Source organism: Manacus candei, unplaced genomic scaffold (assembly GCF_025592945.1).
Source record: "Manacus candei isolate 608988 ecotype Guabito, Panama unplaced genomic scaffold, ASM2559294v1 h1tg000086l, whole genome shotgun sequence".
Taxonomy (NCBI): domain Eukaryota; kingdom Metazoa; phylum Chordata; class Aves; order Passeriformes; family Pipridae; genus Manacus; species Manacus candei.
The window spans coordinates 2,795,122-2,818,729 of NW_026138134.1; the positions used below are offsets into that span (position 1 = coordinate 2,795,122).

Sequence of the window (23,608 nt, forward strand, 5' to 3'; positions counted from 1 at the left end):
ACGTACACCCATCTGCAACTGCACACACGCCTGCACATGCACACACCTGCACACACACACTCCTGCACCTGCACATGGACACACACACACACACAATCTGCACACACACACCCCTGCACACCTGCATCCCCACACACACTGTGCAGGTGTGCACACCTGCATCCACATACACACACCGTGCACCTCTACACACCTGTGCACACCTGAATCTGCACAAACACACCCTGTGCACACCTGAATCCACACACACTATGTGACTCCCCCCACACACCCCTGCACACCCCCCTCCCCACACCCCTGCACATGGGCACACACACACACACACACACACAGAGCCCTACACCTGCACATGGACACAAACACACACACCTGTGCACACACACACCCCTACACGTGCACACACACCCCCTGTGCACACATACCTGCACATACACACACGTGTACATGCACACACAGAGCTGAACACGTGCACACACACACTGCCCTGCACGCACACACACACACACACACCCACACACACCTGCACATGGATGCACACACACAGACACACACGTCTGCGTGCACACACATCCCCGAGCGCACACATTCTTGCACATACACAAGTGCACACACACACACACAGTTGAACACATGCACACCCCTCTGCACACACACAGACAACCCCTGCACACACAACCCCTGCACACACAACCCCTGCACACACAACCCTTGCACACACAACCCTTGCACGTACACACACATGCACACACACACACAGAGCTGAACACACGCAGCCCCCCTGCACACACACACACAACACACACAATCCCTGCACACACTCCTCCATACACCCACCCCCCCGCAAACACCCACAACGTTGCACACACGCACACACCCTCACCCCTGCACACACACCCTCACCCCTGCACACACACACACATCCCTGCACACACACATCCCTGCACACGCACACACATCCCTGCACACACACATCCCTGCACACGCACACACATCCCTGCACACACACATCCCTGCACACGCACACACATCCCTGCACACACACACATCCCTGCACACGCACACACATCCCTGCACACAACCCCTACACACACCCATCCCTGCACACACACACATCCCTGCACACACACATCCCTGCACACACACATCCCTGCACACGCACACACATCCCTGCACACAACCCCTACACACACCCATCCCTGCACACACACACATCCCTGCACACACACATCCCTGCACACACACATCCCTGCACACACACACATCCCTGCACACACACATCCCTGCACACAACCCCTACACGCACACATCCCTGCACACACACATCACTGCACACACATCCCTGCACACTCCCCCCGCACACACGCCCCCGCTGCCCCCCCCGCCGCTCCCCGCACGCGCACGCCCCGCACCCCCTCCTTCCCCACCCCAGATCCCCCCGAACGCTCCCGCAGCGCATCCCCTCCCCTCCCCGCACCGCCCCCGCACCGGCGCCCCCCGACCCCCCCCCCCCAGCCCTCGCCCCTCCCTGCTGCGCCCCAACCCACCCCCCCATCCCCTCCCGCAGCGTCCACGCACCGCCCGCCGCGCCCCCGGAGCCCCCGCGCGCTCGCGGCCGCCACGCGCCCCCAAACCCGACCCCCCCCGCAACGCCCGCGCCCACCCCCGCACACACCCCGGGGGTGCCGCGCCCCCGCCCGCGCCCCAAATCCGCCCCCCCCCGGCCCGCCTGCACCGACGGCATCACCCCGCACCCCCCAAAACCCCTCACCCCTCGCCGGACCCCCCCGGCCCCCCCCAGCCCCGCACCCACCTGCGGCCCCGCATCCTCCGCTCCGCGCCGGGGGGGGCGGTGGGGGGGTGCACCGCGCACGCGCTGGTGACGTCACCGGGATGCGGGTGGTGGTCAAGGGAGCCGTGACGTCATCCGTCATCCCGGGGGGTGGTCCAGCCCTTTTTCCCGATCCCGACATCTGGTCATCCAGGCGTTTATACACGCGGGACTACGCGGGTCGAGAGGGCGCCGAGGGAGAAATGGGGGGGTGGGGGGGGAAATAATTGAAAACGAGGAAATGAAATTAGGAATTTATAAATAGGAAAAACAAAACAAAAGATGAGATAGAGGTGAAATCGCAGATGCAAAAATTGTTTCCCTTACAGAACAAAAATTTTAACGATTTATAGGCTAAAAACGAAAATAGAAATCTATTTATAAAATGAAAATAACCCCCCCTTTTTCCTCTCAAAAATTAAAATAATAATCACAAAAAAATGAGTCACTTTTCCTAATAAATTTTTTTTTTAACTTTAATTTTTAAAATGTCTTAATTATGAACAATTTAAACAATTGTTTTAGGGGAATGTTGTCATGCATGCTGACTTTTTTTTGGTTTTTTTTCTTTTTTAAATCTGTACTTGCAGCCCAGTGGAACATTTGGGTTCAAAATCAGTTTCTCTGATCCCAGGTTTAGGATTAGTTTCCCTGATGCTGGGCTTAAGGGGTGGCCTTTCAGCAGAGGGATGCAGGGGGAGGATAGACACCACCACCTGTGCTCACTGGCTCTTTCTCCGGGCTGGTTTTCCATGCAGCAGGACAGGAGAAGGGTTTCCCTGCTGGCACATGGCTTCAGGTTGCTCATATTAAGGAAAAAAACCTCTAAAGAAGCTGTGAAATGGTTGTTGTTAAGTTTAATGAGATTTTGCCAAGCTCTGGCTGGAGCATCCTGTGCTTTGGCACAGCACTGAAGAAATCCTGGAATCCCAGAATGGTTTGGGCTGGAAGGGACCTTAAAGCTCATCTTGTTCTTAGGGCTTGGAGTGACTTGGTCCAAGCACCGTCCAACTTGGCCTTGAAGACTTCCAGAGATGGAGCAGCCACAGCTTCTCTGGGCAACCTGTGCCAGGGCCTCCCCACCCTCACAGGGAAGGATTTCTTCCCAATATCCCATCTAACCCTGCCCTCTGCTATTGGGAAGATATTCCCTTTGTCCTGTGCCTCCAGGCCCTTGCCCCATGCCCCGCTGGAGCTCAGGGGCTGAAAGCTTGTGGGTGACAACGGGGGACCTGACCAAAAAAGGGCACCGTGTGCCTGGGGGCTGCTCCAGCTGCCAGACCGTGGCAGCCAGACAAGACCTTTCGCTCCAGCTCCAGGATCATCGTGCTCCAGGCTCTCACCCCGATGCGAGGTTCCAATCAGCCGTATCTCTGCTGGGAGAGCCACACTTTGGGGTGAAATGCCGGCAGTTTGGGAGCACGGCTGTGGATGATCTTTGATGGGGCAGTGACAGAGGACAGGGAGCGGCGTGGTGGAGCCTGCAGCCCGGCCCGGGGAGGCGACCGGGGCAGGCGGGTCCGGGATGAGGAGGACACCCCCGGGGCAGGAGGGTCCGGGATGAGGAGGACACCCCTTGGGCAGGAGGGTCCGGGATGAGGAGGACACCCCCGGGGCAGGAGGGTCCGGGATGAGGAGGACACCCCTTGGGCAGGAGGGTCCGGGATGAGGCGGACACCCCCGGGGCAGGAGGGTCCGGGATGAGGAGGACACCCCCGGGGCAGGAGGGTCCGGGATGAGGCGGACACCCCCGGGGCAGGAGGGTCCGGGATGAGGAGGACACCCCCGGGGCAGGCGCCGGGCGCCTCCCCATCTCGTCGGAGCTCCACCGAGCTGCTCCGGCCCCCCTGGCAATCGGGGATCAGTGCCCGGGAAGCCTCGTCCATCAGCGCTGTGGGACAGCCGCGTGTGCCCCGGGGCGCAGGGACCGCCGAGAGCCGGGAGCTGCAGGAGGAGAAAGAAGCGTCTGGGAAAGGCTCCCGGCAGCACCGAAAGCGAGATCCCCGGGCAGTGCGGGGCCCGCAGGGCGCTGTCGCTCCGCTTCTGTGTCCTGTGTCCTCCCATTTCCCTCCTCTTTCCATTCCCTTTCCCACAACGCTGTGTTTTCTCTCTTCTCCCCTCTACCTGCTTTTTCCATCTCTCTAGAACCAGCTCCCTGTCCCCGTCTCCCAGGTGCTTCCTCTCTCTGCCTGTAACTCTTTTCTCATTCTCCATCTCTCTCTGTCCAGCTCCCAGCTGCCATTTTTGCATTTCTCCCTGCCTCTCTCTGTAGCCCCTCGGTGTTTCTGCTTTGTCTCTCTCTGTCTGGCATCTTGTCATTGTTATCAAGGTCTTCTTTCTGGACCCTGTAGTGTGTCACGAGGGTATTTCTTTCTCCATCTTTCTTGATCCTGTACCCCGTCTCTCACTTTGAATTCCTCTCTCTCTGCCCTCTCACCCGTAGCCCTTGGCTGTGCAAAGAGAAGACCCTGGGCCTGGTCAAGCTGTCTGTCAGCGCTTGACACGCGTGGCCTTGGAGCGGCGAAGATGGTTCCAAGGTGAGGTGGTGGTTGTCTCAAAGTCTCCTGCGGCACCTCAGCGAAGCGTTTCTCCCGGGCTTTGCAGGCCCTCTGTGGGCAGCTCTTGGAATTGGAGGGGCATTTGAGGTGAGCTGCGCGGTAGCGAGGAGGAGGTGGTGGGGGCTGGTGATTTCTCACAAGTGCAGCGGTAGTTTTCTCTCTCTGAATATCTTCAGGCTTGCTGCAGTGACCGACACTGGAATCGATGCAGAGCAGGTGAGTGGAAGGCTTTTGAGGTGCTCCTCAGGCAGGAGCTGTTGTGGAAGGGTTTGTGCCCACTGACGTGATGCTGACTGCTGGCACTGGGGTTATTTTCAGATGATGAAGAAGAACCTGACAACTGCAGGAATATCCCAGCTGCAGCTTCTGTCGAGGATGGATTCAGACCCGTGGCCCTCTGAAAGCTCCATCGAGGGATCAAGGACAGAAAACATGGAGGCAAAGTGGAGAAACTTGGAAATAAAGGGGAAAAACTTGGAAGAGAAAAAGCTGAAATAAAGGGAAACAAAAAGTGGAAGGCCTTGGAAATAAACTGGAGAACTTGGAAATAAAAAGAGGAAACAGAGAAAGAAATTGGAACTCTAGAAAATAAAGGGGAAAAGATGGGAAAAAAAGCGTAAAACTTGGAAATAAAGGGGGAAATGGGTATTGGAGGGAGAACACTGGGAAATGAAGGGCAAAAATGGGAAACGGAGGGTGAAAACTATGCAATAATGGGCAAAACTTTAGAGGGAAAATAAAGTGCAAAATCTTGGAAACAAAGTGGCAAAGTTTGCTAACAATGTCAAAAAACTTGGTAACAAAGAGCAAACCCAGGAAAGCTGCCTCCTCACCTGAAGGGGCTGCTGGAAGGCACGAGGAGCCCTGACTTCCCTGGGGTCACAGCCCCTTTCCCAGTAGAAATGGGGATGGAAACGCTGGAGGTTTCCCTCTCCTCAGGGCAATGATATCTTGCAAACATCAAACAGACGGGGGATGCGCTTAAGCTCAAGCCCAAATACTAAATAATCCCATTTCAGATTCTCATGGCATGTTCTATCACGGAAAAAAAAAAAAAGAGTTTTATTTAAAATAAGAGATAAAAGAGCTCAGTCTCCTGTTTCAGCTCCTGGCTCTGGCAGCTTTTGCTGTGCCCAGCCTTGGGTGCCAGGGCGCTGCTGTGCCAGGGGGCTGCTGCTCCAGGGTGCTGGTGGTGGTGGGATGACCTGGCAGCAGAGTGTGGGAGGGCGGTGGGCACCTGGGCCAGTGGCACCAGTGGCAGCAGCACCGACACTGGCTGGCCCTGGGGGCTCCCCAGGACACAGGAGGGTGGGCCAGGGAACGGCTGCTTCCCCTGTGAGACGATCCCCTGCGGCACCTGGATGGGGTGAAAAACAACCCAAAGGGTGAAAACACGTTTTTAACCCCCCAAACTGCATGAGTTCAGCAGGGATGAGGGAGGGACCCTCCTGTCCGGCCACCAGTGGGCACGAGGAAGCACAAAGAGGGTGGGATTTGAGGATCTTCCAGGTTTTTCCAACCTTAAGGACTCCAGGATTCAAAAAGCTAGAGCTGCCCCTCTTAGGGTCTGAACCCCAGAAATGGGCCCATGTACCCCAAAATGCAAACCAAGGGGAGCTTGAAGATTGAACTAAATCAAAGTTCAAGGACTGGGCTCTTTGTCCCTGTTCCTCTTCCCCCTTCCCAGGTGAAAGAACTAAAGGAAAAGAAACAGAACTAAAACAATAGAATGAAAAGAAATAGAATGAAAAGAAATAGAATGAAAAGAAATAGAATGAAAAGAAATAGAATGAAAAGAAATAGAATTAAGTGACATAGAGAAATTAAAATAAATGTAAGTTAAAAAAATGTAAATAGGACTAAAACAACTAAAGAATAAAGCTAAAAGTGGAGAGCTTCAAACCCCAGAACTACAGAAGCCTGTCTGGGAGGTGCAGTGAATGTGGAGGTAGGTGCTGGTCCCTGATCCCCGGGGCTGCACTTGCCTGCTGGAGGAACACGACCTGCTGGGCTGGCTGGGCCATCACCTGCTGTCCCCACGCCTGGCTGGGCCCCATGCCCAGTGTCCCCCCGGGGCCCTGGAGGCTGGAGAAGGGCCCGGGGTGCTGCGGGAAGGGCTGGATGTTTCCCTTCTGGCGGGGGTGGCTGGCGGGGGGCTGCAGCCCCCGGCCATCAGCGGGGCAGAGCTGCAGGGTGCTGCTCAGAGCCACCTGGGGCTGGAACCTGCCCAGGTCCTGCTTGGCCTCGGCCTCCAGCAGCTGCTCGGTGATGCCCGCTGCCCACAGGCACTGCTGGAGCAGGTCGCAGGGTGGCCCCACCACGGCGGCCCCGCTGCCCCACTGCCATGCCAGGCTGGCATCCTGTGGCACTGCCAGGCCCGTGCCGGCCGTGGGCTGGCTCAGCTCTGCGCTCAGGAGGCTGCCGGAGGATTCCCAGAGCTGGGAAATAGATGAAAAACACGCTGAGGACGTTGAAAAACAACGGGAGAGAAAGGAAAGGCTCCCCAAGGAGAAATTAAAAAAAGACCTACCCCAGCACCTTCAAAAAAGGAACTGGCTGCATCCTTTGTGCTGTCCAGGATGGCACCACTGTCAGTCTGGAATTACAAACATTGGATTTACTTTGTTTAGACACAGAAAGAAAAAAAGAATGGGGGAAAAAAAGAGGGTGCAGTGGTGAGGAGCAGCCCCAGAAAGCACCGAGCTCTTCCCAGCAGTGGGGCAGTGGCTCTCCCTGTTCCCAGTTTTGTCTCAAAACACCACAAAATCCCAGATGGCTGCACAGCTTAAGTGGTGGCAGAAGCTCAAAACCAAAAAGATCCTGACCTTGGGAGAAGTTTGATGTAAAAAACCCTCATTTTTTACGAAAAAAACAGGATGTTTGTGTTTTGGAGAGGTAGTTGAGTTGTCACCTTTCTGGATCCAGGCAAAAAGCGGTTCACGACCTGAGGATCACTGCAAAAATACAGGAAAAGGTTTAGGAGACAGCACCAGCACCTAACTAACAAATTATTGCTAGTAAATGTTATAACTAATGATGGACACCCATTTGTGGCTCAATAATGACCGAGAGGAGAATCCCTGCTGGGGATCCAAGGGGGATGGAATCCCCTTTCTCATCCCAAAACCATGGGACTTACCAAAACACATCTGATAGGCCCCAGCTGTCTTCATCATCTGTATCAACTGCAAAGAACAGAGAGAGAAGGTTGTGTTGGGAGAGCAGGGGGATGATGATGATGATGATGGTGGTGACCAGAGCAGAGGACACCTGAAGAGGAGGCTCTACTACTCCAAGGGGTGTCAAACCCCTAACAGGAACCTTGCAAAGTTCCAGGGGGGTTCCTGATCCACCCACCTGATGGATTTCACTCCCAGTTCTCCCAGCCAGAGCTCAGGTTTCACCCTGAAACCCAAACCAGCAGGCTTTTGGCTCATTTTCACCTCACCACAGGGGCCTGCTGACCCTCGCTGGGACAATCCCAGTTCCTCAATGCCAGGAGCACCTGGAGCCAGATCCTGTCATGGCTTGGCAGGAACTCATCTTTAACACAACTTATTTATGCACTTTTATCCCTAAAATTCCACTGAGCAAAGTGGATTTGGAAGGAATTGAGGATTTTCTGACAATAACCCACGATCAGCCACAGGCTGCCTCCTCCCAAACCCCTGTGGATGAGCACATCTGGGAAACTCTGTGATTTTGGGGTTGGTTTTGGATGTTTCCCCTCATTTCCTCAGATCTGGGCAGGATCTGGAGGTGTGGCAGTACAAAACCACTAATAAAAATCAAGGGAAAAAATTACCTCCAGTCCGCTACCTCGATAAACTCTAAAGATAAAAATATTTTCAACTCTCACACCCAAAAATGATATATAGGAAGATTTTCCTCCTTGGCTTTCTTCAGCTGAGGGGGTGTATGTGGAGTAAGATGTTTTTCAGCTCCCTGGATGTCTGCAATAGTGCTTGAGGAGCGAATTAAAGCCGGTGATTACAGCAATGAGGGACAGCAGCCCCCACAAGAAGACCCTGAGGGGTGCTCTGTGGGGGTGCAGGAATCACCATCAGGCAGCACGAGGCCAAAATGCCCTTAAAATCAGACTCAAAATATTCCCCATTATTTTTGGCGGTTCCAAAGCAGCGCAGTTCCCACTGATTAAGGAGCAGGAGTGATGGCCAGAGTCCGAAAATTATCTTTACAATAAGCCCCTAAAGGGGTTGGAATTTTCCCCGTAAATATGGATATTTGATATCCCTTAAATAAAAGTGCTCACTTGGACCTGGAGGGATCAGGGAGAATAAGATGCTCCACGGGCGGCACCTGGCCATGTCTGAGGGCAGAATTCCCTTGCTGGCACCGGGTTGTTCCCAAGGGCCACGTCACTGGGGACTGGGCGTGACTGAGGGCCACCTGGAATTGTTGGCAACCAGTCTTGTGACCGAGGCCAACGTTCTTTGTTGGTGTTTGGGGGCTGCCTTCCGTTGCCGTGGGAGAGGAGCGGGAAGGGTTCTGTGAGCCCTGGCTGTGATGTCACGACAGTGTCGCTGATAAAATGTGTTCAAAGTCCATCAAAAGCTGAAGTACAAGAGACATGATGTACGTTCCCTGTTGTTGAGGCAGAACAAAACCAAAAGACACCAATAATACCCCATAGGGTGATGAAATGCTGCCCCAAACGGCCCCTTCTCACCCCTTTCTAACACAAAGAATGGGTTTGGGTTGGTTTGAGTCAAAACAGCAACCCCCTGGTCCACCAGGGAGCATCCCTCGTCCAGCAGCTTCCCTGCAGGGAGTCCAGTGTCCTTCCTCCTCCTCCAGGACCCAGGATTCACCAGCTTTTGATTCATTTTTACCCCTAAAACCACACTTGGTCCTTACAAATGAGTCTTCTTTTGGCTCTTAAAAGCGGGACTTTATACCCTGGATATTAGTTCTCTGCATCTTCAAAATGAGGCTTTGGACACGAAGAACTTGGGGCTTTGAGGAGTTTACACCCTAAAATGATGCTTTGGACCCCAACACGTTCTCCTGGGAGGTGGGTTTCAAAGTGTCCTGGTGTCCATGACTTCCAGCTGCCAGAGAGCTGGGCTGTGGTGGCCGCAGGGCCAACAACATGCGTGGCCCTGAGGGGAAAACATGCAGGACCTGTGACTGGTGATTGTGACCTCACCTGCCTCCTTGGCATCCTGAGGAGTGGGCCAGCAAAAGCTAGTTGGACCTGAGCTGGCCACTGGGATAACTTGGCTCCTTCCATTGCTACTTGCATGCTTGCCTGTTTCCAAGCATTTTTCGTCCTTGGCAGCAGCTAGAAACACCAGTTTTTGACAGCTGGAGGTGCTTTGTGGGTCACATTTGGGTTTTTTTTAAATAATTTTGCTGAGCTACAATTACTTCCTTTCCCAAGAGATGATTGGAACTGATCTGATCTTTCTGGAAGAGGTCCTGACATCCTCTGTCATCCCAAGCTTTTCCCTCTGTACCTGAGGGGGCGATGGCCTCAAGAGGGAACAACTTCTTTGAGTGATGGTTTCCCCAGCAGGCTTGGACTTTGTGGATGCCCTCGGACAATGGACATGGCTGTGGCTCCATCCCCACTGAGAACCTGGAGTGAATTCTGAGGCGCTTCCTGAGAGCAGCCAGACTGATCCAGGCGTCGCTTGTTTTCATCATATTACAGTCAGGAAAAGGTAAAATCTGACAATCCAAGGCTCTAGAGGGACAGGAAGGTAGTTTGTGGCCAAGAAATCAGTTTGCTGGACTTTTAGCACACTAAGCAGGGGAACAGACTTTCCAGAACTGTTTTCCAGAACTGTTTCCCTACCAGCTGATGTCAACAGGGTATTAGGCTTCCCCAGATGTTTTTGGGTTGGTGGTTAGAGCTGTTGGCCTTGGTGTCCTGTAGAGAACTCAGCATTTGAATATGTTTTTGAGCAACAATATTCACACACAGAATCACTGAATTAATTAGGTTAGAAAAGACCTCTGAGGTCATCGAGTCCAGCCTTTGACTGACACCACCTGGTCACCCAGACCATGGTACTGATGCCACATCCAGGCTTCTCTCAAACACCTCCAAGGATGGTGGCTCCACCACCTCCCTGGGCAGCCCATTCCAATATATAACCACTCCTTCTGTGAAGAAATTCCTTCTGATGTCCAACCTGAACCTCCCCGGGACATCTTAAAGCTATGTCCTCTTGTCCTATTGGTGATTGCCTGGGAAAAAAGGCCAACCCCCACCTGGCTACAACCTCCTTTCAGGTGGTTGTAGAGAGTGACAAGGTCACCCCTGAGCTTCCTTTTCTCCAGGGTAAACAACCCCAACTCCCTCAGCTGCTCCTCATAGGACTTACCCTCTAGACCCTTCCCCAGCTTTGTTGCCCTTCTCTGGAGACTCTCCAGTCCCTCAATGTCTTTCCTGATTGAGGGGCCCAGAACTGGACACAGCACTCGAGGTGCCAAGTACAGAGGGGCAATCACTTCCCTGGCCATGCTGGCCACACTGTTCCTCATACAGGTCAAGGTGCCATTGGCCTTCTTGGCCACCTGGGCACACACTGGCTCAGGTTTAGCTGCTGTCAACCAGCATCCTCAAGTCCTTCTCCACTGGGCCCATTTCCAACCACTCTGCCCCCAGCCTGGAGCACTGCATGGGGTTGTTTTGGTTGAAGTGTAGGACCTGGCACTTTGTCTTGTTGAACCTCATGCTGTTGGTCTCATCCCAGGCTGTCCAGATCCCTCAGCAGAGCCTTCCTACCCTCCAGCAGATCAACACTCACACCCAACCTGGTGTTGTCCATGAACTTACTGAGGGTATACTTGATACCCTCATCCAGATCATCAGTAAAGATATTAAACAGGACTGGGCCCAACACTGATCCCTGGGGGACACCACCAATGACCAGATGCCTTCCGAATGTAGCCCCATTCCCCATGGCCTGGCCATCACCCAGGGCAGAGTGCACCTCTTACCTCTTGTCTCACCTCTTTTCAAATGTCGTTCCCCTGCAGTCATTGCCAAGGAAATGACTCCACCAGAAAGGATCCTCTTTCCCCCAGAGGACATCTGCATGGACTGGCTGCACACGCGGAGACCTGGGCCGGGGCTCCGCAACCGGGGCAGCACCTGCTACGTCAACGTCATCCTGCAGTGCCTGACCTACACCCCCCCTCTGGCTAATTACCTGCTCTCTCGTCAGCACAGCCAGTCCTGTGAGTACCTTCAGGAGTGTCTCCCTGTAAATCCCAAGAATTCCCAGAACGTGGAATTGGATTTATGAGAAAGAGCAGCGGCTCTTCTTTGTCAGCTTGTGTTCCTTGAGGGCTCAAACTAAAAGCTGCTTGTCACAGAATTATAGAATCAACTGGGTTGGAAAAGACCTCTGAGATCATCCAGTCCAACCCTTGATCCAACCCCACCGTGGTTCCCAGCCCATGGCACTGATGCCACATCCAGTCTCACCTTAAACACCTCCAGGGACGGGGACTCCACCCCCTCCCTGGGCAGCCCATTCCAATGGCTGAGCATTCTCTCTGGAAAAAATTTCTTCCTAATGTCCAACCTAAACCTCCCCTGGCACAGCTCAAGGCCCTCGTGTCCTACTGCTGGTTCCTGGGAGAAGAGCCCGACCCCCCCCTGGCTCCCCCCTCCTGTCAGGGAGTTGCAGAGTCAGGAGGTCTCCCCTGAGCCTCCTCTTCTCCAGGCTGAGCCCCCCCAGCTCCCTCAGCCTCTCCTCACAGCACTTGTGCTCCAGACCCTTCCCCAGCCTCGTTGCTCTTCTCTGGACCTGCTCCAGCCCCTCCATGTCCTTCCTGAGCTGAGGGGCCAGAGCTGGACACAGCACTCCAGGGGTGGCCTCACCAGTGCTGAGTCCAGGGCAAGAATCACTGCCCTGCTCCTGCTGCCACACTCCTCCTGATCCAGGCCAGGATCCATTGGCTTTCTTGGTCACCTGGGCACACTGCTGGCTCATTGTCCTATCAAGGTGCTTTCATGTTCAGAAAGGCACCTCTTTTGAGCTCTGGGTCTCTGTCCCACCTTGTTAAACCCTCTTCGCTTATTGCACTTCAGCCTCCCTCTGAAGAGCATTTTCTGTGCACTTAAACGTCCTGGGCTTCTCAGGACATTGGCACCCTGAGAGAAGAGGAGTAGAGAGTCCTTAGAACTTCAAGACCTCCATAAGGTTTTCCACCACTTGGGATTGTTTTGCTAACCCAAGAAACTTCCCTCCCTCCCCAGGTGATCAGGAAGACTTCTGCATGATGTGCATCATGGAAGACCACGTTCGGAAGATCATGTATTCCTTGGCCAACGCCGTCCTGCCTAGGGCTGTCCTCAAGAGCCTCAGATGTAAGCAACTTCAGGTGCTTTGACAGGCCTTGTCCCCTTCTTGCAGGGTGGAACTACTAACTTCTTTCTTAGTCATAGGAGAATTTAAGCCTGACGTAGCAGGAGATGCCTACGAGTTCTTCTGCTGTGCTCTCCATGCCATGCAGGACGCTTGTCTGCCTGGAAGCACAGTGTAAGCACAAGCAAATTCCCTTTTCTGTGTTCCTGAACCTGTTGAACTCCTTGAAGTGCTCCTATCAAGGAAAACTTAAACCCAGGGGTTTCAAATCTAAACTCCTGGAGGAGGTAACTCTCTACCTTGCCATTTATTTCCAGCTTGGACGTCTCTTCTCAGACAACTACCCTCATCTACCAAATATTTGGGGGCTTTCTGAGATCCAGAGGTATGTTTCCACAACTATTGCTCTCCTTGGCCCTTTCTGTGTCCTTCTGTCTGCCTGTGACAAGCAGCTGGTCCTGTGACTGGTGCAGGAAGTCCCACGGGCAGAAACCATCACCGCCAATTAACTTCACCCAGCATTTTGATTTTCCTTCCAGTCACGTGCTTGAGATGCCAAGCAGTTTCTGATTCCTACAAGGCCTTCCTGGAAGTCCTTTTGAAAATCAAAGTAAGAGGGTTTGCAATTGTGCTTCAAGGGGTCTGGAGGCCCCTGTTGTAGCTTTCCAGAACCAAAGCATTTGTCTTAAAAACCTCTATTGCAGGCACAGGGGAGCTTGGTGGTGGGTGGGAAGGGGAATGAACAGTGTCCTCCTGCAGAGGCTGTGGCACTGCTCACCCATGGTGCTGGCTCTAAGCTGAACCAGCAGCGTTATGCCCTCTGCACCCTTCACATACTCTCCTCCTCCCTCCTTTGCCCTCCCTCAGCACCTGTCTGGCTGCCAGGCTCAGGGGTTGGATCAGTTTTCACTGCTGGTGCCCTTGCACACCATCAGTAGCTGAACTGAGCAGTGGCACAGAGAGGGAGCTCTTGATGGCCCCAGGAACCCCTGGGACACAAAGGAAATGTTCAGCATCACACTTCCCTTTCTACCTCCTCCTGGACAGTGCTTGCAGACAGTGGGTCTGCTCAGCATCAACAGCCTGGGTCTTGGGTGAGGGCATTTCCTGCAGCTCAGCAGCTCCTTTCTCACTCACCCAGGCAGCCTCATCCCTCACCGCGATCCTGGAGAACTTTGTGAAACCCAAGCTGCTGAATGGGAAACAGTGCATGAGATGCAGCAAGTAAGATGATCTCTAACGATATTTTAACAGCAGATCCTGCAGGAGGGGCTGCATGTCATCAAGCAGAAACAGCTTCTCATAGAGGTTTAATGCACAATAATGAGACACAGCCTTTTTTAATGTGGCCTTATAGCCTGGAATAGCCTTAAGGAAGTGTGAGACAGGAAAGGTTGTCTGGCCCTCCTGGGGCAAGATCAGGTGCATTTTGGCGCTTGGCTCTGTGCTTGGGTTCAAGGTACAGGAAGAAGATGATCGCCTCCAAGAAGATCACAATCCATCACGCGCCCCGGGTCCTCACGCTGTGCCTGGGAAGGGTTGATGTTCGGAGCAGCAGGAAAATCAGCGAGGTGTGTAGGCAACCAGAGGGCAACTTCCACTTCCTGGAGCAGGAGAATCCCCAAAGCAGTACCCTTTGTCACAAGCTGCTCCTGTTGGGCTTTCCGTGTTCCCTTCTGGGGAGAGGAGACTTCCTGTGGGAAGACCAGCCTGGACTCTGCTCTGGCAGAGCTGCTTTGGCAGGAGAACAGTTTCCTGCCACCCAAACCATTCCATGCTGGAGGCTATTTCAGCTAGCTCAGCGTCATTGCTGAGCTCTCTTGGTTTGTCTGTAGCTTGTGGAGTACCCTGAGTGCTTGGATCTTCAGCCATACATGTCTGAGGAAGCTGAAGAGCCCCTCCTTTACTCCTTGTACTCCGTCGTGGTGCACAGCGGTGAAACCTGCCTCGCCGGGCACTTCTTCTGCTACACAAAGGCAAGGAGCAACTTCCCTCCCCACAGGGAAAAATGTGTGCTGGGAAGACAAATGTTCCCAGCAGTGCTACTGGCAGCCAAGGCTTTGGGGGAGTTTCTCCTTCGGGGCTGGCCTGGGTTTGTGTTGGTGCACCAACTGTTCCGCAGTTTTCTGTGGAGAAATGCTGCGGTTCCCCTCCAGACACGGGTGCCTTCCTTTGCAGGCCAGCGACGGGCTGTGGTACAAGATGGACGATGAGACTATGGATGACTGTGACATCCACACAGTTCTGGGCCAGCAAGCCTACCTGCTCTTCTACATCAGGTAAGAACCAGGGGCACACGAGTTCAGAATATGTTTCCTCTTCCTGGCTTTCCCGTTGGTCTTCTCCTCCTCCTGAGTGTTTCTGCCACAGGAGACAACTCCTCCCTGTGTCCTTCAGTGCTGTTAGTTCTGAAGTACCCCATGCCAGTCTTTCTCTTCCTTTGCTGGGCATTAGGCTGCTGCCCTGTGTAAGCTGCCCTGCCTGCTTTCTGAAGCTGGCTAATGCAGAGAAGAGGACTTAAGGGGCCTCCAGGAAAGATGGGGAGGGACATTTTATCAGAGAGTGTAGTGACAGGACAAGGGGTAACGATTTCAAAGTGAAAGAGGGAAGATTTAGATTAGATATAAGGAAGAAATTCTTCCCTGTGAGGGTGGGGAGGCCCTGGCACAGGTTGCCCAGAGAAGCTGTGGCTGCCCCATCCCTGCGAGTGTCCAAGGCCAGGTTGGACGGGGCTTGGAGCAACCTGGGCTAGTGGAAGGGGGGTAGAATGAGATGAGCTTTAGGGTCCCTCCCAACCCAAACCATTCTGGGATTCTGGGATTCTGTGAAATGGAGGCCTTAGGGGGTATAAAGACGAGGATTTGCTCTGGGGGCAGACCTGGGGGGGAGATCCCAGCTGAATTTCCCATGGGTGACCTTGGTGAAGCCGTAGAAACGGCTCCAAGGAAATTACTGAATCCCAGATGAGTCTGCAAGAAATGCCCTAAACAGAGATCACTCTTTTTATCTTCAGGTGCCCTGATTTGAACACAGAAGAAATGGCAGCTTCTTCATCAGCACCACCCTATGACCATTCCTTCCTCAGTCAGAGTGGGGGCAGCAGCAAGCAGGTGGATTCTGCAGGACCACAGGATCTGCCTGGGAGGATTAAGGTGACACACAGACAGAGGAATGATGCCAGGGAGAGGAACAGGAGCAGATCCCCACGGTGGGGCAATGTTCACTACAGCTGGTTCATGAACAGCGCCAACTATGACAGCTCAACGGGGAAGAGGAAGAGAACTCATCTTCCAGATTATGTTAATGCTTCCAGGGATGACACAGCTCCAGGACCCTCCAACAGGAGCTGCCAGTGGGCTCCTGCACACAGGTGTACCTGCTCAGGAACTGTTCCTGCTCAGGAACAATTCCTGCCAAGACAGAGAGAGCAGGGCAGATCCTTACAGATCCGGAGCTATGGTCTCCCCAGACGATCTCTGGAGGTCAGGGAATACCCTCAGGCAGAAAGGAGGAGGAGGAGCCAACAGGAACCATTTGTAACCAACAGGCAGAGAAGTCACAGCCAGAATTAAAACCCCTTGTTAGCCTTGCACGAATAATTTACAGCATGTTTCCTTCTCTCTAGGTTCTGGGGCAGTTGGTGGAAAGAGGCAGTGAGGGATGATTGTGTGATGGGATTTTGAAAGCTGTGAGCTTGCAGGAACCCACCTGGCAATCTCTTCTTTGTAAAAATGGAGCTCAAGTCACTCAAAGGGACATGGGCAGGACGAGCCAGCAGTGAGCAGGATTGGAGCAGGCTGGATGGCCGGGCCCCAGGGGTGCTGCTCAGTGGCACCAAGTCCAGTGCAGAGCCAGGAACAAGCACTGTCTCCCAGGAATCAGCACTGGGCCCCATCCTGTTTAATGTTTTCCATAACTAATGGTCTGGATGCTGGGGCAGATGACACCAAACTGGGAAGGGGGGTGCTGAGGCCAGGACTTTATGCTGTCATGCTTCCTCCACTCTGTTCTGCTCCCTGTCCTGCTTTTCCTCTTTGCAGTCCCTCTGTCCTGCTTCCTGCCCCCATTTTTTCTGTCTTTATTTCTCTGTCCTGCTGCTTGTACCATAAAGTGTAAGAACCCCGTTTTTTTCAGTTGCTTTCTAACACTAAGTGTTGGTAAAAAAAAGAGGAAGAGAGGATAAAAGACTTTCTTTTTTGAGATTAACATATTCCCATAGAGTGCCCACCTTTGTGTGGTGAAGGTTTCCTACTGAAACATGATTTTGCTGGGCTGGGAGGCTGTACTGGAGTAGCAGAGGGAAGAAGCAGAGTCTTTCAAAGTAATAAAGCTGCAGCAAAACTAACAGGAAAAGCTCATTTCTTGCTAAATACTGCCTGACAAAAGTGGTAGCAAGTAAAGGCATTAGTGGATGGTTTTTTCAAGCAGTATTCATACAGAGCTTTTGATATGGAATTCTGAGAAGGAAGACCTGAGTGCCTGTGCTTCAAGGCTGAGGGCTGCAAGCCAAACCATTACATTTATTGCACCCCGTGTCTCACCAGCACGTCCCCATTCTTGTGGATGAAACCCCAGCTGGGAAACCAGGCTGGTGCTGGGAGAAAGGTGTCCTGCACTGGAATGCAGGTCTCTGCAGCTCCTCTCACAGCTCTGTGCATTCCACCCCGACAGAAACAGCCAAAACAGGCACGAACTCACTGCTTTTTGGCAAAAATATATCTTTTATCCATTCACAAAACAATCCTCTTTCAATGTGCAGTATCCCTGGCACTGGTAACAGCGATACCCAAACGGTGTGGGCTGAGAGGAGTCCAGCAAAATCCAGTTGTCACATGAAGAGGCACAGTCAGCCAGAGAGCAGCTGGGGCACGTGGGCAGAGGTGAGGGCCCCGTGACCATGTGCCTGGACATCTGGGCGAGCTGGGCTGCAAAGACCACCGGGGATGGGCTGGAGCTCTTGGTGTTGGCTTGTCCCGGTGCTTCTCTGGTTCTCTGGGTCCTTCTGTACAAATGGGTTTCAGAAAAGACCACTCAGTGACATGAACTAGGGGGACAGTGGAAGGATCACACCATGGAAATCTCAGCAGGGCTCTGCCAGCAGCTGCCTTGGCAAGCCAGCACGCTCTAACTGCAAATAGTTCATTGCCAAGAGCAGTAGTGAATAACTCTGGGAAAAAGCCAACTCACGTGTCTCTCCTGCTCAGCACTGACAGGACTATGCCCAGTACCACTATCCCAAGCAGCAGCACACTCAGGGCTGCTGCAGTGCCGAGGATGTAGAACTTGCTCAGTTCCCCATGACCAGCCTTTTCCCCAGCACCTGGCCCTGTAGGATGAGAGGCAACACCACAACATCACCCTAGGGGTGATCTCACAGTGTGCTTCACCTGCCCGAGGGGTTTGTTCTCAGAGGTGGGTGCTTCTGGCTCTGGAGGGGACAAGAAGGATCCCTCAAAGTTCTCGTGGAGAAGAGCCCGTCTGTCCCTCCAGGCTGCTGTGTGTTGGGGACCCACAGTCTCCACAAGGAGACACTGCAGGGGTGCAGCAGAAATGCTCCAGTTCTCCCAAGCTGCCATCCCCCCAGCACTCACCTCCAGGACGCCCCAGAGGCTGAGCAGGCGTGCTGGCTTCTTGTACTGCCTCTCTGCCTGAGACTGGCACCCTGTTGCTGCTTCTCATCTGCAAGGCTTCCTTCTGCTCTGTCTCCATCTCTAGAAAAGGACAAGGGGACAGTTTAATTAGAAGTAATCATTCCTCATCAGGAACACGGTGCCACGTCATGGGCACTTTGGCAAGGGGCAGTGGGGAGCTTGCTGTCCCCCACAGAACAGGAAAACCACAACTAAGCTTTCTGAAATGCAACCAGAAATGGAGAGCCTGTTGGAAATTACATAACTTTTATAATATTTAGGTTTAATATACGGTTTTAATTAAACCTTTTAATTAGGTGTTTTAGTTAATCATAAGCTGCGTTGGGCCTTAAATCACTTTTAGCCAGCATATAGCAAAAATGTTCTCATAAGCACCTTCTGTGAGAACACAGCTTGGGAAAGTACTAAAACTGTGAGTTTTGTTAAACTTTGATATGCTTCAAGGAACAAAGTCTGAGAGAGAAAGATGTGTTGTTGAAGTTGGACATCTGGAGTGAACTACATGGACATTTTGCAAAAAACAGCAGCTAAATTAAAGAATTAATGAAGAATTCAATAGAAGTGCTGGATTCCTTCCCTACTGGAGGAAAAAGATACTAAACAGACTAAAGATGTGGACTTAATTAGCATAGAAAGTGAAAAATTAATAGCCAATAGAAGGTAGAATAATAACTAATGAAAGTGAATTATGTAATTAAGAACCAATGAACATTAATTTCTTTGTTTGTCAGAAGTGTCTAAATGGGTGAAAAAGTGATGTATTGGTGTCTGTATGGAGGCAGAAATGCCTGCAGAATCAGGATCTACACGACTTCCAACATTAGGAAAGGGCAGCCAAGATTTCTTGGGATGCCCTTCATGCCTTGAGGCTGCTCTGTGCATGAGCTGAACATGAATTCAGCACACACCTGTTCCCAACACCTGGATACCCAGCACAAAGCAGCTCTGGCCAGTCATAGAATCACAGAATCAGCCGGGTTGGAAAAGACCTCAGAGATCATCAAGTCCAACCCTTGATCCAACCCCGCCGTGGTTCCCAGCCCATGGCACTGATGCCACATCCAGTCTCACCTTCAACACCTCCAGGGACGGGGAATCCACCCCCTCCCTGGGCAGCCCATTCCAATGGCTGAGCACTCTCTCTGGAAAGAATTTCTTCCTGATATCCAACCTAAACCTCCCCAGCACAGCTGCAGACCCAGCCCTCTTGTCCTACTGCTGGTTCCTGGGAGCAGAGCCCGACCCCCCCCCGGCTCCCCCCTCCTGTCAGGGAGTTGCTGAGTCAGGAGGTCTCCCCTGAGCCTCCTCTTCTCCAGGCTGAGCCCCCCCAGCTCCCTCAGCCTCTCCTCACAGCACTTGTGCTCCGGTCCCTTCCCCAGCCTTGTTGCTCTTCTCTGGACCTGCTCCAGCCCCTCCATGTCCTTCCTGAGCTGCAGCAGCCGCTGACCCTGGTACTCAGCTGGAGGCACAGCTGGGAGCAGACTGTGCTGGATCATCTCTGTGGCTCAGCAGCTCACACAAGGTGTGGGATCGAGTGTCCCTTCAGTGAGGCTCTGACAGACCCCTCCCTGCTGCCCAGGCTCCAGCGTGTCCCTACAGGAAGCTAAAAGCTCAGCTTCTCAGGTCCCACTGTTAACAGAGTGAGATATACTGACCTGATGTGGCTTTCTCCAAGTTTTTCAGGGCCTCTTTTGGAACTTCAGGAGTCCTCTGGAAATCCTTCCTTGTTTTAACTTTATACAAGGACACTAACAAGAAGTATGAAGGTACATTTCACATGAAGAACACATTGAAAAGGAATTATTATTCTGTGAAGTCTAAAGAGATTGACTACTCACCCCTGGGATACCAGCTGGGAATCAGCATGGGAACTGTCTGAGGAGCTGGAAGAGCCCTCCCTCTGGCCACATCTATAACCAAACACCCATGAGAAGTTACCATCACATGTTCTGCTCTGCACTGTCATACCTGTCACGTAATGACAGGGCATGCACAGGTGGGTCTGTGTTCTCACACCTGCAGGGGCACTTGGCTGACCTCGGGACTTTGAGCTGACAGCTCCCAGAGGAAGCAAAAAGCCACGGCACACACACAGACATGACCTGTCTGTGGGTCAGCCCTAGGACCCAGCCAGGAGGCTGGACAACCATCACTGAGTGGGGGATAACTCAGTGCCAAGTTTCTGGCCTGGCACTGCCATTCCACACCTCTCTGCTCATTGGGAACTCCCTCCCTGAAGCAGCTGCAGCCCCTCCTCACCTCCCTGTGCTGTGTCTGCCCCACTGCCCACACTGCTGTCTGCCTGGCTCACTGCTGCCAGCCCCAGGCTGGTGCTGGCCACTGCCTACCTACCTGCTCCCTGCCTGCCTAACCTGCTCCCTGCCTGCCTACCTGCTCCCTGCCTGCCTAACCTGCTCCCTGCCTGCCCACCTGCTCCCTGCCTGCCTAACCTGCTCCCTACCTGCCTAACCTGCTCCCTGCCTGCCTACCTGCTCCCTGCCTGCCTAACCTGCTCCCTGCCTGCCTAACCTGCTCCCTGCCTGCCTACCTGCTCCCTACCTGCCTACCTGCTCCCTGCCTGCCTACCTGCTCCCTGCCCTTGGACTGGAGCAGTCTGGGCGTCCTGGGCTTGCAGGGCCAACAGAAAGAGGAGGAGGCAGTGGGTGAGGAGCATGACCCCCCGTGCTCACACACACTGTGTCAGTGCTGCTCACAGCTGGCACAGAACAGCTCCTCAAAGCAGGGCTCTGTGACCTCACATCAGAGCCACCCCATGATCCCACCAGGACCTGCCCACTGCCAGGCCTCCCCACAGTGCTCCCATGGCCTGTGAATTCCTCAGTCTGCCCGCTGATGAATTCCCTTGTTCTGCACAAGCATGGCAGAAGAGGAAGTGGAGAAGGATGGAAAAGCTCATTTCTTGCTAAATACTGCCTGCCAAAAGTAGTAGCAAGTAAAAGTGCTTGCAGATGGATTTTTTATGCAGTATCCATATGGAGATTTTGACATGGAAGGAAGCAAAGGAGGACCCAAGTGCCCTTGCTTCAAGGCTGAGACCTGCAAGCCAAATCATTACATTGACACATTACATTGGTCCATATTATCTGTTTGGGATAATGCAGAGAGGAGCCGTGTCTCCCATCCAGATTCATGTGATCTAAGGGAGCATTTCAGCAAACCATTTCCAGCTTTGTCACCCCCTTTGCTTGGGGATAATAAAATGTATCAAAACCCCATTTGATGCCCTCCTTCCTGGCCCAATTTTGTACTACCCCACTGGTGAAATGTGATCCGTTGTTACTTTGTACGGTCAGGGACAGGGAGACTGGAAAACCAATCACAGAGTCCTGAAACAATCTCTTTGGCTCTGTACTCTCACATAGTTTCAATCTCGCAGAGATCCTGTACCTAAACTAACTGTATCAAGTGTAAATATTGGTCACAAAAGGTGCCTGCTCAGCCAGCTGTTGCTGTCTCCACATTTAACTCTCATCCTTTAAAAAGCAACACCCTCCCTGGGGTTTAGCACTTCCCTGCTCAGCTTGCATGTACCATCCTATTCTTTCACTCTTGCAGAGCACAGCTTCAAAACTTAATATGTGCAGCAATTGAGCAATTGCTCCCATGCCAAAGGTGCTGGAACAAAAAGGTTTGCAGCTTATAAACTGCATACAAACATATAAAAGCTTATAAACTCCATATAGACACGCACGGGTCTGTGTGCTCAGTCCTGGGCCCCCTCACACACCTTCGGTCTCACAGCATCCCTCTACAAAACTAAAAATGTCCAGCAGCTGGTCCCATCGGAAAGGTTCTGGAAGGAAAAGCCAGTGCTGGGATTCACTTCTCCTTTGCAGCCCAGAAAGTGCACAGACAACAAGGAGTTCATTGGTTTTCCTTCACACGTACGTGCAGGGTCACATTCTTCCAGCCTCGAAGAGCCAGGATCCGAAAGGAAACCCTTGCAGTAAGTGCTCCCACAACGATGGTGCCAAAAAGCTCCTGGCGTTTTTCTGCCTGCGCCCCTTCACCGCTCATCAAACCACCACGCGATGGCGGTGTGGACCTGCCAAAAAAGTCAGTGTCCCAGAACGAGAGCAGCGAAAGCAGCCGAGGCGCAGATCCGAGCTGAAAACGTCAGATCCGAGCTGAAATCGTCACTGCCCTCAGGACTGAAAGGTTTGGCTGACCTTCCCCTTCAGTGTGCAAACTCTTATTTGCACCACGCTCGAGAGGCAACACGAACTCCTTCCCTGTTATATGTACTAATACGTTTTGTCACTCTGGCAGAATCCAGCTACAGAACTGAAAACATGCAGCAGAAACAGAGCTGACAGAAGTGCCAGGTGAGAAAGCAGCGCTGGCTCCACCTTCCACTGCCCCCTTGAACTGCACCACACACCCCAGTGTCTGCACTTTCCTTCTCAGCTCTCTGTGCCATCATAACTGACCCATCTCTGTACCATCCAAAACTGAACCCCACCACTAACTCCTCAGACACTGAAGTGAGCAGCACAGAAAGCTCAACAGCTTGCCTTTTGCATTCTCACTCTAGCAGTTCAACAGCTCCAGCCAATAGCATTCAGTACTAGGAGAAGCACTTAAATTCACCAGGACACTCTCGAAACGGCCCAATGTGTGAATGCAAAAGTGATTTCCTTGCCAAAGAGAGGAACTGTGACCCCATCTCAAAAGAAATGCCATCCCCGCCTCCAAAATAGAAAACATCCAGGGATTATTCCCACTCAGAGGTTGCAGAGCACTGTTACCTGCCATTGCCTCCCCAAGGCAGTATATCATCTGCACACCCACACTGGGGATAGCTGCTTACCTTGCCAAAATTTCAGAAGACCAGCTGACAAATTTAATATGCTGGGAGGTTGCTCCCACACCAAAGCTGCCAGATAGAAAAACTGTTGCTTTCCCTTCCGTTCCCTGGGCACCCAATTCTTTGCAGCACAAGCCCTGGGACTATGTACTTTTGTTCTTAAGAAGAGCACTGTTATCCCTGTTCAGAAGGTGAAGCCCAAAATTTGGTTACCACCTGGATAATTGCAATCGTTGTGGGGTTGCTCCCACACAAAATGTGCCAGGATGGAAAGCTGCTCCTGGTGCTGTGGCCTAACATCTGCACCTGAAGCACTGGGCCTGCCTGCCTTCCTTCCCATGTGAAAGCACTGGGACACACTTCCAGGAGCTCAGATACCATCTCTGATACTGCAT

General features: G+C 52.8%; 3 protein-coding genes and 2 long non-coding RNA genes across 7 annotated transcripts; 1 reads left to right on the forward strand and 4 right to left on the reverse strand.

The window, feature by feature from the left end:
• Nucleotides 1-870: 870 nt before the first annotated feature.
• On the reverse strand, nt 871-1,278 carry LOC127482324 (uncharacterized). Of its 2 annotated transcripts, none has more exons than XR_007908512.1 (3): nt 1,227-1,278; nt 1,112-1,147; nt 871-1,010 (listed from the first exon to the last, which is right to left on the reverse strand). It is a non-coding gene; the product is annotated as an uncharacterized LOC127482324 (long non-coding RNA). The 2 variants fall into 2 exon arrangements; XR_007908513.1 differs by having other exon boundaries at nt 1,211-1,278.
• A 4,174-nt stretch (nt 1,279-5,452) lies between these two features.
• Nucleotides 5,453-8,876, reverse strand: LOC127482199 (BRD4-interacting chromatin-remodeling complex-associated protein-like). Its single transcript, XM_051812300.1, has 6 exons — nt 8,660-8,876; nt 7,526-7,571; nt 7,298-7,340; nt 6,917-6,982; nt 6,372-6,824; nt 5,453-5,743 (listed from the first exon to the last, which is right to left on the reverse strand). Exons 1-6 carry the CDS (start codon nt 8,712-8,714, stop codon nt 5,453-5,455), a joined length of 954 nt encoding a protein of 317 aa, XP_051668260.1. The 5' UTR covers nt 8,715-8,876.
• A 723-nt stretch (nt 8,877-9,599) lies between these two features.
• On the forward strand, nt 9,600-16,391 carry LOC127482200 (ubiquitin carboxyl-terminal hydrolase 42-like). The gene is made up of 13 exons (XM_051812301.1): nt 9,600-9,720; nt 9,926-10,073; nt 11,398-11,598; nt 12,626-12,736; nt 12,809-12,908; nt 13,052-13,119; nt 13,274-13,344; nt 13,876-13,958; nt 14,194-14,305; nt 14,570-14,710; nt 14,913-15,013; nt 15,748-16,106; nt 16,360-16,391. Exons 3-13 carry the CDS (start codon nt 11,412-11,414, stop codon nt 16,389-16,391), a joined length of 1,365 nt encoding a protein of 454 aa, XP_051668261.1. The 5' UTR covers nt 9,600-9,720; nt 9,926-10,073; nt 11,398-11,411.
• Nucleotides 16,392-17,446: 1,055 nt separating this feature from the next.
• On the reverse strand, nt 17,447-21,133 carry LOC127482321 (uncharacterized). 2 transcript variants are annotated; one of them, XM_051812525.1, is made up of 6 exons: nt 20,972-21,133; nt 20,224-20,295; nt 20,041-20,133; nt 18,326-18,445; nt 17,922-18,060; nt 17,447-17,733 (listed from the first exon to the last, which is right to left on the reverse strand). In XM_051812525.1, exons 1-6 carry the CDS (start codon nt 21,057-21,059, stop codon nt 17,457-17,459), a joined length of 789 nt encoding a protein of 262 aa, XP_051668485.1. In that variant the 5' UTR covers nt 21,060-21,133; the 3' UTR covers nt 17,447-17,456. The 2 variants fall into 2 exon arrangements, with proteins under 2 accessions (XP_051668485.1, XP_051668484.1); XM_051812524.1 differs by having other exon boundaries at nt 17,447-17,736.
• Nucleotides 21,134-21,918: 785 nt separating this feature from the next.
• On the reverse strand, nt 21,919-22,761 carry LOC127482326 (uncharacterized). The gene is made up of 3 exons (XR_007908518.1): nt 22,295-22,761; nt 22,134-22,199; nt 21,919-22,021 (listed from the first exon to the last, which is right to left on the reverse strand). It is a non-coding gene; the product is annotated as an uncharacterized LOC127482326 (long non-coding RNA).
• Between the last annotated feature and the right edge of the window lie 847 nt (nt 22,762-23,608).